Below are 14,595 nucleotides of genomic sequence, written 5' to 3'. Positions count from 1 at the left end.
AGAGTCAAAGGTGTATGGATTCTTTTGAAGCTGAGATTAGAGACACTGACGACTGAATTGTCCTAGAAATCAGAGGTTTTCTGCACTGAAATCCAAGGGGAAAATGTAGATGAGACATATTTAAGACTTAGAAAATAGTAGTAAAGCAATATTAACATAGAATTATCTGAAGGATTTTGACTAAAAAAGTTTGGTTGAGTTATACATAATTGATAGAAGCATTAAGAGTGTCTTTCTCAAATTCAGTTTTTTGTTGCTTTGTTGTTTTCCTCTTTAAGATAGTTTTACTACTAACAGTTGATCATCTATTAAGGTTTTTTAAGTTCTAAAAAACAGAGTATATGTAGATGAATATACTGCCTCGTTCTCTAGGTTTTTCAGAAATCTAATATCAATTTTCATTTACATTAACAAAATATGCAAGCAAACAATATGCACTGCAGTTCTAACTATATTAAATCAGAAGAGTCCTGTGAGGCAAGAGAATGTGAGAAAACTTGGAAGGTGCCTGGCAAAGAGCCACAGCTGTTACTCTGCGGTCAGGTGAAATGGGACCAGTTACTCGGTCAGGTGAAATGGGACCAGTTACTCGGACGGTCCCATTAAGAGGTGCAGTCCGGCTGCCCTGCTTTTTGTTATTTAGAATTTTTACTTTTTCTTTGACAAAGCCATGAGATAAAGGGTTTGTGTTAATGCTTCCTGTTTTCAACTGGTGTCTTTTTTAATATTCTCATCTAAAATCGTCTAAAACCAAGACGTCAGTACACTGGATCAAATAAACTGCAACTGAGACAATCTGTTTCGATGACATAATACTTTTGGTTATCAACAGTACATCTTTAAGAAAAATAGTAGAGCACCAATTATAAATTAATGCATTTTAAGTGAAAATGCTCTTTGAAAAATAAAGAATAATATAAAAGGATTACTGAGGGTTTCTTACCTCTGAACTGTAGTTACCAACTCCTTTTCTTTCTTTTTCTGGCATATTAGCTGTGCCTCTTTTTCTTGATACTGTTTTTTGAACTCTTCAAGCTTTTTTTCCACATCTATCAAAGTCTCTTGCAAACTCTTGTTTTTTTCTTCTAGAACTTGAAGCTAAAGAGAAATTTTTTAAAGTTCATAACACAAAGAATATTAAATGTGTTCCTACTAGAAATCGATACCAGGCTCTCAAGAGTTAGTGGACTGATTGTTAAAATCACACTATCTTCATCTCATGTAAAGCACTTAACACTTTATCTCTTTCTTTGCATAAAGGGAGCCTAGAGAATGGGATTATGAAGAGGAGAATACAGTCAGAAATTTCTGGAAGCCGTAGAGAGAAAGGTGAATAATCTCAGCTTGGGGGTATAATTCTATTTTTAATTGTGGCAAAATATATGTAACATAAAATCTACCATCTTAATAACCATTTTTAAGTGTACAATTCAGTAGAGTTCAGTACATTCACATTGTCGTAAACTAATCACCAGAATTCTTTTCATCTTGCAAAATAAACTTTCTATCCATTAACAACTCTCCATCTACATCTCCCCTCAACCCCTGGTAATCACCCTTTGACTTTCTGTCTTTGTATCTCTATGAATTTGATTACTTTAGGTACCTCATACCTATTTTTCTCTGATTCATTTATCTTTAATCTATTTATCTTTGTGATTGGCTTATTTTACTTAGCAAATCTCCATAGGTTCACCCATGTTGTAGTATGTGTAAGAAAGTTGTTTCTTTTTAAGGCTATAATGTATGTATACATCACAGTTTGAACATCCATTCGTCCACTGATGGACACTTGAGCTGCCTCTACATTCTGGGTATTGGAAATAACGCTGTTATGAACACACATTGTGAATGAACATCTGTTTGAGACTCTGCTTTCCATTATTTTTAGTATACATCCAGAAGCGGAATTAATGGAGCATATAATAATTCTGTTTTTAATATTTTTGAGGACTGCCATATGGTTTACAATAGCGGCTGCCACCATACTACATTCCCACCAACAGTGCACGAGGAATTAGAATTTCTCCACATCACCACCAATGCTTGTTACTTTCTGTTTTTTGAGTATTAGCCATCCTAATGGGTATAATGTGGTATGAACACACATTTTACAATCTACGGTCCTGTGTGTTCCTGCTCAAACCCTTGTGGATCCTTCTTTAGTTCCTTCATGATATCACCCTCTCTTAGTTTTACAACTTATAAATTAATGTAAACAGAGAATGTGCTATAGGTCTAAAGTCTACAGAATGATACACCATGGATTAGATCAACGATTCTCACCCCTCCACTCCCTGCAGCAGACACTTGGAAAAGTCTGTAGACATTTTTGGTTTAGAGGGAAGGGAAGGAGCAGTGCCACTGGCATCCGGTAGATAGAGGCCAGAAATGTTGTTAAGCGTCCTTTAACGCCCAGGATAGAGTCAAACAACAAAATACTACTTGCCCTCAAGTACCAATAGCATGGAGACTGAAAATCCCATGATCAGAAAGACTTTGAGAAAAGACTTAAGAGTAGGTTTAGATATTAGCAAATGTCCACAACACATTTAACACATTACAGATTTGGACTACTCCGAATCTGTAGCATTTACAAATAAGGCCTCAAGAGGAAAGGCCTCTCCAGAGTTGGTAAAAGGACTTTGGATGAGATATTGCTAAGAAAGGAAAACAGTCAGGAGTCAGAGGAGTGAATGGAGGTCATAGATTAAAGTATAAGGAAGAATTTATGGAAAGATTAAGAAGAATGATGAAAACAAGACAAGTATCTAGAAAGATAGTCCAAAAGGGTCTTGTTAAGCCTCAGTGGCTCCCAGAGAATACTGGGAAAAGTCAGAACTGAGGAGCATGTGGTGTGTGCATGGAGTGGGGTGTCAGTGGCTTAGAAACTATAGAGTAGAACAGTGAGAGAGTTAAGACACAGGTTCATTGGCAGGAAACCACGTATTAATTAAGAACAAGAAAGAGCTATTCATGCTTAAATGAACAAAGTTTCTAATTAAAGTTAATCCTAAAAACAGCAATTAAGCACACAGATTTAACTTACAATTAGCCAAATATACAACCCAAAATTTTAATACAAAATGAATGAAAAACTATAAATTTCAGATGTCAAAAGAGTCAATTCAAAAAAGAATATGTTTTCTGCCATTTAAAGATCAGCATTTTATTTCACATTACCTGTAGACTCTGACTCTGCACATCATCAAGAGTTGGAAGATCAGCCAGATACTTTTCCAAGGTCTCAATTCTTCTCTGCTTTTCTTTATTCTGTTCAGACTCCTTCTGGCATTTCTTCTTCAAGCTACTTATGTATCTATCTCTGGTTTTAAGCTAAAGAAAAAGATTAAGAATCTTTAGTGGTTTCGTGTCAAAAAATAATACTATTATTGTTATTATATAAACATCCTAATCTTAGGCATCACTGAATTCTCCATCAGTTTCAGATATAGCTAACATCACTTCCAACTTACGTATGAGTTACCTTATTTCATAAATTCTAAGATTCACATTTTTGCAAATTCTCATATCACTGAAATTAAGAGTTTGGGAATTTTTATTTGCTTTACAAATGATGATGTCCTATAAACTGCAGTCAGCCAGGCTGCATGAATGATACAGTTTTTACTGTGTGTATATGTGCAAATTTAGTCAAGACTATTCATATGTCATTTCAACAGTATTATGTACAAGTTGAAATAGTGCTAAGTTTAAATGACATTTAAAATACTTTTGAAATGTTACATTATAGTTTGGCATTGAAAAACCAATTTATTTTGGCATTGTTTCTGTCTTGGTACCCAGAAAAACAGAAACAGTTTCAGGGCATAATTCTGAAATCAGTTAAGCAAGTATTCATCTCTGGAATGATGATTTTAATTTATTTCTTGCAAAGTTATGTGCAATGTTTTATGTGAATTAAGAAAAGGAGATATCTATAAGTAATTAAAGCTGTTTTGTTACTTACAAAGGAATTGCTTATCGTGTACTAAATAAAGCAATGCAATCAAAGCCAGGACACTTACCAAAATGATCAAATACTTAAGAACAAATAATGGGACTAGTGAGAGTAACCCATAGCTCAAGCAAGACTGTTGCTAAAGCACTGTGTCAAACTGAACTTGCAGCGTATTTTCCTTCCAAAAATTATATAAAATAAAAACGTACCTTATCATTAATGCCACCCTAGCACTGATGAAATACGTTAACTGAACACCTACTAGAGAACATATACAATTCATAATACTAGTAAATCCCAATTTGTACAGGTTGAACCTCAGATTTTTATGCGCTATTTGTTTTTGCCTTTCCACCTGAAATATACAAATCTTTAGATTCTGTAGAGATACTACTGCTACAACTCTTTCATACTCAAGGTCAATTAAAAACAAAGCATATACAAATAGTTGCCTAAAAAGTAAACTCTAGACTATGTTTGCTTTAAATTGCCTGTCTTTCAGACATTTAATATTATTTCACAAGCTTACAGGGTTCTAAAATAACTTTATAGCCTTTTCTCATATTCACTATGGAAATAAGTAGTAATTAGTAGTATAATGGATTACTCTTCCAAATTTTATAAAAGCTAATGCTTGGCCACAATCTAGTTTCTTTTGTGCTTTATCTAATTTCTTTCAGGTCCAATGTATAACAACTTTTATTAAAACAATTTCAATTAGAAAAACATCACATCCTATTTCATCTATTTATTCCATTAATAAAATTAGGAGCCACTTAGTTCTTTGGGTAAGGAGCAACACTGGTAAAATAGACAAATCCTACTATGTGCTGGGGCTTTCTTAGGACTAAAATCAAGGTACTGGTGTGACAATTTAACTTGTTCTCTATCAGAACTTACAGATGTTGGCACTGGTTGTGACCTGAAAAGACCACACAATCCTGTTTTTGCCTTAGCAAATGACCCTGTAAGTTACATAAGTAAACAGTCTACTTTTACTGCATGCTCCCTAATTCACACTTGATTGTTTAACTGTCTTAAATGTGACATTATTGTGACCTCAGACAGGAGCCACTAGAATAATTTAGTCATGTTGTCTTCTACCATGCAAAGGCATCCTAGGTAACTTCTTTTTCTCTGGTTGGTCAACTCTCTTCTTTGCTATCATGTCAGGCTTGCTGCTCTGGATCACAGATCTTGGCCAATGCTTGATCACACATTATCTCTGTTGTCTGTGACCACAAGCAGCTGACCACACATAATTATTGGATCTAGTTTTCTTGTTTTCTTTACCGTGCTGACTGATGAGTTCTCTATTTTCTGGTTTCTGTTTATTTAACTTTCAAGTTTTCTGTTTCAGATTAATAGAGGTCACTGAATTTTGAACTCCAGTGATTACCTATGGGTAAATGAATTGATGCTTTCAAACTGTTGGGGTGAAGAAGACTCTCGAGAGTCCCTTGGACTGCAAGGAGATCAAACTAGTCAATCTTAAAGGAAACCAACCATGAATATTCAAATAATTGGATAGACTGATGCTGAAGCTCCAATATTTTGGCCATCTGAGGCCAAGAGCCAACTCACTGGAAGAGACCCTGATGCTGGGACAGATTGAAGGCAGGGGGAGAAGGGGACAACAGATGAGAGGGTTGGATGGCATCACTAACTCAGTGGACATGAGTTTGAGCAAACTTCAGGAGATGGTGAAGGACAGGGAAGTCTGGCAAGCTGCAGTCCATGCAGTTACAAAGAGTCGGACATAACTTAGTGACTGAACAACAGCAACAAAAAATGAAAAGAAAAGAAAAGGGAAAGTGTTAGTCACTGAGTCATGTCTGACTCTTTGTGAGTCTATGGATTGCAGCCCGTCAGGCTCCTGTGTCCATGGAATTTTCCAGGCAAGAATACTAGAATGTGTAAATTCCCTTCTCCAGAGGATCTTCCCAACCCAGGGACTGAACCTGGGTCTCCTGCATTGCAGGCAGATTCTTTACTGTCTGAGCTACCAGGGAAGCCATCAAATGACACAATGCTAATAAATCTTTCTTATTTCAGTTATAAAAAGATAAGATTTTTCTTTCAAGAAGGTATTACACAATACTGACATCATTCCTAGAAAGCAATAGGAGAGTCCCATTTTAGAAGAAATTTACAGATTTATTTTTCTTTATTTTAAATACAATTATCAGAACAAAATAAATTAGGGAAAAAGTATTTTCCTCTAATTTTTCTATAAATTATTATTAGAACCAAGGCAGCAAACAAAGAGTTAAATTATCTTGAATTTTACTTCTAGCTTTTCAACAATTTCTATCTACCATGTAAAATGTCAAATTTTGGGGGGAAGACAAAAAATTTTAGCTCATGTGTGTGTGTGTATATACACACATGTATATCTATACTGACTCAAAAATATCAATGAGTTCCTTATCAATAGTGCCAATCTTGTCTAAAGAAAATTATGGTGACTGCCTTAAGATCACCTGAATGGGAGGTTAGTTAATAGAAGAGTAAGTTGAGTGTAACAAGAGAAATCTAAAGCCAATATAATGGAATGAGATGAAGTATGTGAAAATAATAAAGGCAGAAAGGTCAAATAAATGTACAGATACATTGTGTATATATAGGCATTTGGCTTTCACTACTTATTCTATTCAAGGGCTTCAGCTTAAATAACTTGAAGTCATGTGCTTCTGAAAGAAAGACCACTTTTATTTCATTTAGCAGTCCTTCATACCACACATGACAAAGATACAGGATCCAAAAAGGAAAAGGAGAAAAGTTATTGGTGTCAAATCTCAGCATAGGCAACTAAAAAGAGCTTTACTATTATTTAGAAAGACATAATATAATATACAATGGTGTTTTTGTTTCTCAAAAGAAAAAAAAAGGCCTGGATTTTTGTAGATAGCACAGGGTTTCTCAAAAGTTACTGTACAACTATTCACTTTAGAATAATAAACTTGGTAAGATACCTGGCATACAGTAGATAACAAAAAAAAAATCATATGCTGAAGGAATGCCCTGGGCCTTATTTAACTTTATTAAAAATACCTACCTTTTCCTCCAGTTTCTTCTTCTCTTCACTAAATTGGCTTATTCTTTGTTTGAGAAACTGATTGAGCTGTAAAACTTCTTTCTCAGTAGATGCAAGCTTTTGCTCAAGTTCCTCGTGCTGGGAATGGGATGCTGACTGGTCTGAAAATGGAGTCTGGAGGGAGGTGTTCTCATATTGTGGCTATTCAGAAAGAGAAACACACAGGCAAGGCTTTACAAGTTTACTTGTCCTGAACCAATGGAAAGACATTGGAAATGAGGGACAGAACAAAGAGCATACACAAGCCTTTAATGACAGACCTCAGCAAATCCCAGCTCTCCTGCTTCTCAGTTATGTGCCATGATCAATTCAAATTACCTACCATGGCCAAGTTACACGAAGTTTTAGCACAAGGCAGAAGCTAAATAAAAAGTAGTTATTATTTGGTTAAAAGGCATAATTAGAGTGTAAAAAGTACATTATAAAGAAGTAAAAGTTCTGGGGAAATGAAGACTAAAGAACTCTCTTCTCACAGGTGATCATTTTTAGCTAACAGGTAAATGAGACATCCTTAATAAAGTTAATACATACCAATAAATACATATCAATAAATATTAATAGAGTGTTTCCCCTAACCAGAAAGTAAGGGTCATGAAATCAGGAATTTTTGTTCATCTTAATTGTTCTTATATCCCTATTTCATAGAGCAGTGACTGAGCACAACATGAGTTAAAAAATAATTGCTAAATCAACAAATGTATTATTCTCTTCATGAGCAAGGCTTTGAGGGAGAGTCAGACAAGATCTGAATGAGAGAAGATAAAGGCAAATGATACATCTGATAAGAGGTTAATATCCAAAATACATAAAGAACTCATACAACTCAACATCAAGGGGAAAAAAAAAGAAAAAACCCAATTAAAAAATGGACAGAGGACCTGAAAAAATTTTTTCAAAGAAGACATACAGGCACATGAAAAGATGTTCAACATCACTCATTGTTGGGGAAATGCAAATCAAAGCCACAGTGAGACAGACCTCATACCTAGCAGAATGGCTATCATCAGAAAGACAACAAATAACAAGTGCTGGCCTTTCTTCTTCAATTTTTAACAAAAGGAAGAAGGGTCTTTCACATTTGGGTTTTTTCCATGCAAGCCTGTTAACTACAGGTTGAAATTTTGGTATAAGATATTGTAAGTACAAACCACTCTTTGGTTCTAGTAATTCTACTATTGAAACAACTGGGGAAGTTTGAATTTTAGGATAAAGACCTGGTTCTCATTTTCCACCTATGAGATTTGGCAATGTCTAGTTCTCAGGTCATTTTGATTGTAAGGTTATTCAAAGTTTTTAATAGGCAAACAGCATTTACTTCTCAAGAGTTGTATTTTTTATCTGTAAATTAATTTAAAAGGTATTTTATTTCAAAAATATACTTTTTAAACCTAGAATACACAGAATATTAAAAGCATAATTTCCTTTTTTAAATATACTAAGGAGTTAGGATGAACAAGTTATGGACCCCAAAAATGTGCAAATACAAAATGCTGTGCATAAAAAGTAATGTTTATAAATCCAAGGAAAACATTCCTTTGCTACTCTTCACAGAAATAGAATAAACAATCCTGAAGTTTGTGAGTATCCAGAAAAGACTCTGGACAGCCAAAGCAATACTGAGAAAAAGAACAAAACCAGAAGCATCACACTCCAGATTCCAAATTACCCTACAAATCACCGTAATAAAACTGGTACTGGCACTGACACACTGACCACTGAAACCGAACGGAGAGCCCAGAATTAGACTCTAAAATACGATGTCAGCTAGTATTCAACAGGGGCCAAGAGCACCCAGTGGGTATGGTGCTGGGAAAACTGTAGAAACACACGCAGAACAACGAAAGTAGGCCCCTGCATCACATGACTCAAAAAATTAACATAAGACCTGATACCATAAAACTCCTCGAAGTCATCGATATTTGTCTTGGCAATGACTTTTTTCTTACATAATGCCAAAAGGACAAACAGCAAAAGCAAAAATCAACAAATGAGACTAATCAAACCAAAAAAGAAGTGCAGTAAAAGAAACAATTAACAATGAAAAGACAACCTACTGACTGGGAGAACATTCTACAAACCCCGTATCAGATAAGGGGGTTAAAATCCAAAATATATAAAAGACTCATTCAACTTAACAAAAGACAACCTGATTTAAAAATAGGCAGAAGAACTAAACAGACATATTTTCAAAGAGAAAATAAAAATGGCCAACAGACACGTGAAAAAATGCTCAACATCACATCAGGGAATGCTAATCATCAGAGAAATTCAAATCAAAATCAAAATAATATCTTACCTCCCACCTGTTAGAATGGTTATCATAAAGAAGACAAGAGATAAGTGGTGCTGGAAAGGATGTGGTGGAAAGGGGACCTTAAACATGGTTGGTGGGAGTATAAATTAGCGTGGCCATTACAGAAAACAACATGATGGTTCCTCAAAAATATAAAAAAACAAATCTACCACAGGATCCAGCAATTTCATCTCTGGATATACACCCAGAAGAAAACATGATTTCTACAAGATACATGCACTCCCATAGTTATCATAGGAGATCTAACCAGTCCATTCTGAAGGAGATCAGCCCTGGGATTTCTTTGGAAGGAATGATGCTAAAGCTGAAACTCCAGTACTTTGGTCACCTCATGCAAAGAGTTGACTCACTGGAAAAGACTCTGATGCTGGGAGGGATTGGGGGCAGGAGGAGAAGGGGACGACAGAGGATGAGATGGCTGGATGGCATCACTGACTCGATGGACGTGAGTATCAGTGAACTCTGGGAGTTGGTGATGGACAGGGAGGCCTGGCGTGCTGCGATGCATGGGGTCGCAAAGAGTCGGACACAACTGAGCGACTGATCTGAGCTGATTTACAACAGCCAAGATAAGGCCACAATCCCAACATTCATCAACGTATGAATGGGTAAAAGATGTAATATACAATGGAGTTTATTCAGCCATGAGAAAGGAGGATATCTTCACACATATACAGATCTTGGGCACATTATGCTAAATGAGATAAATCAGATAAAGAAAAGCAAGTACTGTATGATACCACTTATACGTGGAATCTAAATAAATTAAACCTGTAATAAACAGAGAGAACCTTCTTACCAGAGATCATGAGAAGGGGTGGAGCACCCACAGAGGATAAAAGTGTGGTGTTTAAGGGTAAAATTTCAACAAGCAGTAAATATGCCACAAGTAGTTAATGCACAGTATAATGAATACAGATAATAATATTGTACTATAATTATGTAATGTGATAAATACCACTAAAATAGCAATCATATTACATATAAATGTATCAAAGCAACATGCCATACACCTTAAACACACTGTGCATGTGTGCTTAGTAACTTAGTCGTGTCTGACTCTTCTGTGACCCCATGGACCGTAGCCTGCCAGGCTCCTCTATCCATGGGAATTCTCCAGGCAAGAATACTGGAGTGGGTGTCCAATCCCTTCTTCAAAGGATGTTCCAGACCCAGGGGTGAAACCCAGATCTGGGTTGCAAGTGAATTCTTTGCCCTCTGAGCCACAAGGGAAGCCCAAACTCATTCCATATTACATGTCAAATTTGTTCAATAAAATATAAAGAAAAATAAGAACTTCCTTCACTAAGGAGAATTTATTGTATTAGTTGTTACTTCTAAACCTTTGCCATTTTATTCACTCTGTATCAATCTACTGAAAAAAATTTATATATTTATTGTATCCATTTAGTATTGGAGGGGGTTCCTTGCATTCTCTTTTATTAATTGCACTTACCTTTTTTTAAAAAGATTGTTTTGATGTACACCATTGTTAAAGTGTTTACTTAATTTGTTACAACATTGCTTCTGTTCTATGTTTTTGGGGGTTTTTTTGGCCACCAGTCATGTGGGATCTTAGATCTCTGACCAGGAATTGAACCTGCATTGGAAGGTGAAGTCTTAACCACTGGACCGCCAGAGGAGTCTCACACTTATCTTTTAAAATGAATTTCTCAACAATATTTTAATTCCCCCACATAATTTAAAATTCTTATAATATTTTTAGCAACCCCATTTTCCTTCTATTTCTATCTGTCCTTGCAGACTGACTTAGAGAGCCCTCTACTGGTCTGATGCTATGTGTCAAAAAACATTTTCTTTAGCTTGCAGACAGATATTGAGTTTTATGTTTTTTGGTAATATTAATTGTATAATTCAAGTAAAACCTTTATTCAGAATAACGAAGTTATAAGGGGAAACTGCATGGTTCTATTAAAATACCCTTATCAAAGCAAATTATACTACTTAAGTAGTACAGAAATACCACTTTCAAATAACTGAACACTATTAATCTCAGTATGATAGAGACTTTTAGATGACATCACATAATAACAAGCTATTTGATGTATTAGTAACTGAAGTATGACAAACAAGCTGGAATCTCTATGTTAAGTGCCTCTGCCGCAAATAAGTCTGTTATTTGGTCTTCATTTATCATGTCCTGATTTTAATATAACAATGCCTTTAATAAAACTGCAAGTTTAAAAATATAATGGAGGAAAAAATTACACTTAAATTGATTTAATTCTAAGAATAAAGATATAAACGGAAATGACCAAATAGAAGTACGTACTACCATAAAGTATTTGCCAGTAGTATTCATGTTCAAATAAATGATGCAAAAACGTTCACAGCGGTATTATTCACTACAGATAGAATACGGAATCCAGCCAAATGTCCACTGGAAGATGAGTAGAAAAGCGAAACATGGTATGCATCCAATGGGATATTATTTGGCCTTAACAGGGAAGGAAATTCTGACACGTGCTACAATGTGGATGAACCTTGAGGATATTACGCTAAGTGAAATATGCCAGCCACAAAAAGACAAATACTACATAATTCCATTTAACATGAGATACCTGCAGTAATTAAAAATGACAGAGACAGAAAGTAGAATGGTAGTTGCCATGGGTCAGGGAGTGAAATGGGGAGTTACTGTTTAATGAGTATAGATTTTCACTTTTATAAGATTGTGCATAGTAGTCCCAAATTAGAAACAACCCAAATTTTGATAAGCAAAGATAGGATGGATAAATTATGCTGTTTCCATAAAATGGGAAATCAAGCAGCTATAAAAGCAAAGGAAAGGGATGCTGCCTAGGTAATGATATGGAAATAGTCATTGTATTTTATATAATATGAAAAAAAAAGTAGTATGTTGAATATTTTATATATTTTGATATCTTTTGTGTAGGATAAAATAAATTTATCTGTGAGTTGTAATAAATATCAACTCTGGGAGGCTACACTAGAAACTGATAATAGTAATTCCTGTTAGTGTGGGAAAAGCATGTGAACTGGACAGCTGGAAAACAGCACTGGAACGTCTTTTACTACACATATAAATATGAACCATAGGAACAGATTACTAGTCCCCAAATGTCCTAATCATACAGCTTAAGCATATGTCTGACAAGACTAGTAAAACGATAACTACAAAACCCTTTGTAATCTTACCTGTAAACCAGCCCCGGAAGAACCCTCACAGTTTACATAGTGTCCTAACATGGCATGCTGTGCTCGTAATTCATTATCCCTTATTCTTTCATGCAGGTGGGTAATTTGTTGCTTCTGCCTGCAAAACATAAGTTGGGGTCACATTACAAAAAACATACTTTTATAAGTTGATACAATTAAAAGCAGAATTTTCGTATTCTAATTTGGCATTAAGAGTTAGAAGTATGATCTTAAAATTCATAAGAAGAAATCTTTTTAAACCACAGTACCATGAGATATGTTAAATACAGAAAAAAGTTTATACTGAGTACTTCTGGTTACTTAAAAGAACATAATCTTTTGTAGAATACTCTTTCTAGGTTCTAACAAAGTCATGCTTTGCTTTCTTTCTTCTTGCTGCCTAGTATACAAACTGTTTCATTCTCAGTCTGGAATGTCGTTATCTTAATATCATTCTTTCCATTCATCCAAATTCTTTTTGACATACAATACCAATTGAAACATCTGAAAAAACTCATTGTAAGGAGTGACAGGTATTTTTATAAATATCATGTAGTTCACTTGCTGTACTCTGCCTGCACCTTATCTACAATATCCAGGTTGCATGATCTATGCAGAAACATCACTAAGGATGGAGAACTCACATGGTGGCAGATTTACATCTCTTGATGGCGCTGAAATTTCATTTTAATGTCACCTCATGCTGGACCCGGACACGCTGAAGTTCAAATATTTCCTCAGTGGATCATAACTTACTTTAATCAAATTGTGTAACTTTTGAGAATGTTTCCTAAAACATCTGAAAACTGTTAATGTGTCAGGCAACATGCTAAGAGTTTTATATGTATTATCATTAATCATCAAAAACTTAATAACAAGACTCATAATGAGGTTGTAAGAGATAGACAGGGAAGACAGATTGAAATAAAAGAAGAGGTGACCAAAGGTATAGGGTGGAAAGACAAAGACCAGTAAAATTTTATTAGTTTGTTTATATTATACTATAAACTATTAAGTATGTGATAACATGTCTAAAAAATGTAATATCTTAATTTTAAAATATTTTATTACTAAAAAATGCTATCATTTGAGCCTTTAGCAACGTGTATGTTTCACACTTAATTACATGTGGAAGTAAAATCATATAATTTTGCTAGGTAAACTTTTAAAATCAGTGGTGAATTCTTTGGTATAGTGTGGATTTTTTAAAAAAAAAAAATTCATACTAAATGTCCTTCTAACTCACCTGCTTTATAACCTGGGATTTATGATCAGATTCCTAAAACAAGGCATATGTGTACATATCAGGTTATTAAAAGTTAACTCTAATTTCACATACATGATCAATTAACAGATGAGATATTGCTCATAGCAATTTATAGTACAGCTTTCATTTTGAGATAGATCCCATAATGCAAGATGGGGTATTTATTTATTATATTTATATCATATTTATTCTCTATCACAAGTGTTGAATTAAGATTTCATTATTTTTATCAGTTTACTTGAGTATTTAATACAGTTTTAATAAAGTGTGTTTCTAAGTTATTTTGGCTGTTTATACCTAGATATATTTATTGTTCAGTTGCTCAGTCATGTCCAACTCTTTATGACCCCATAGACTGCAGCACGCCAGGCCTCCCTGTCCTTCATCATCTCCCGGAGCCTGCTCAAACTCATGTCTGTTGAGTCAGTGATGCAATCCAACCACCTCATCCTCTGTCGTCCCCTTCTCTGGCCTTCAATCTTTCCCATCAGAGCCTTTTCTAAGGAGTAGGCTCTTCGAATCAAGTGGCCAAAGTATGGGAGCTTCAGCTTCAGCATCACTCCTTCCAATGAATATTCAGGACTGATGTCCTTTAGGATGGACTGGTTGGATCTCCTTGCAGTCCAAGGGATTCTCAAGAGTCTTCTACATCACAGTTCAAAAGCATCAATTCTTCAGTGCTCAACCTTCTTTATGGTCCAAGGCTCACATCCATACATGACTACTGGAAAAACCATAGCTTTGACTAGACGGACCTTTGTCAGCAAAGTCATGTC

At 35.0% G+C, this 14,595-nt stretch overlaps 1 protein-coding gene across 10 annotated transcripts in view; it reads right to left on the bottom strand.

Moving 5' to 3' along the window:
- CEP85L (centrosomal protein 85L) overlaps nucleotides 1-14,595 on the bottom strand; it is a 161,311-nt gene that overhangs the window by 30,220 nt on the left and 116,496 nt on the right. For all 10 annotated transcript variants that reach the window (XM_086317134.1, XM_086317128.1, XM_086317130.1 and 7 more), the window contains 4 exons: nucleotides 12,553-12,670; nucleotides 7,020-7,199; nucleotides 3,184-3,336; nucleotides 944-1,098 (listed from right to left, as the gene is read on the bottom strand). In XM_086317134.1, coding sequence (XP_086173260.1) covers nucleotides 944-1,098; nucleotides 3,184-3,336; nucleotides 7,020-7,199; nucleotides 12,553-12,670 — 606 coding nt within the window. The remainder of the gene's footprint in view (nucleotides 1-943; nucleotides 1,099-3,183; nucleotides 3,337-7,019; nucleotides 7,200-12,552; nucleotides 12,671-14,595) is intronic.

Source organism: Bos grunniens, chromosome 9 (assembly GCF_055505025.1).
Source record: "Bos grunniens cultivar Pamir isolate PY7600 chromosome 9, Bosgru_T2T1.0, whole genome shotgun sequence".
Lineage (NCBI taxonomy): Eukaryota > Metazoa > Chordata > Mammalia > Artiodactyla > Bovidae > Bos > Bos grunniens.
The sequence above is the reverse complement of the archived record's forward strand: the minus strand, read 5'-3'. Positions and strand labels throughout refer to the sequence as shown.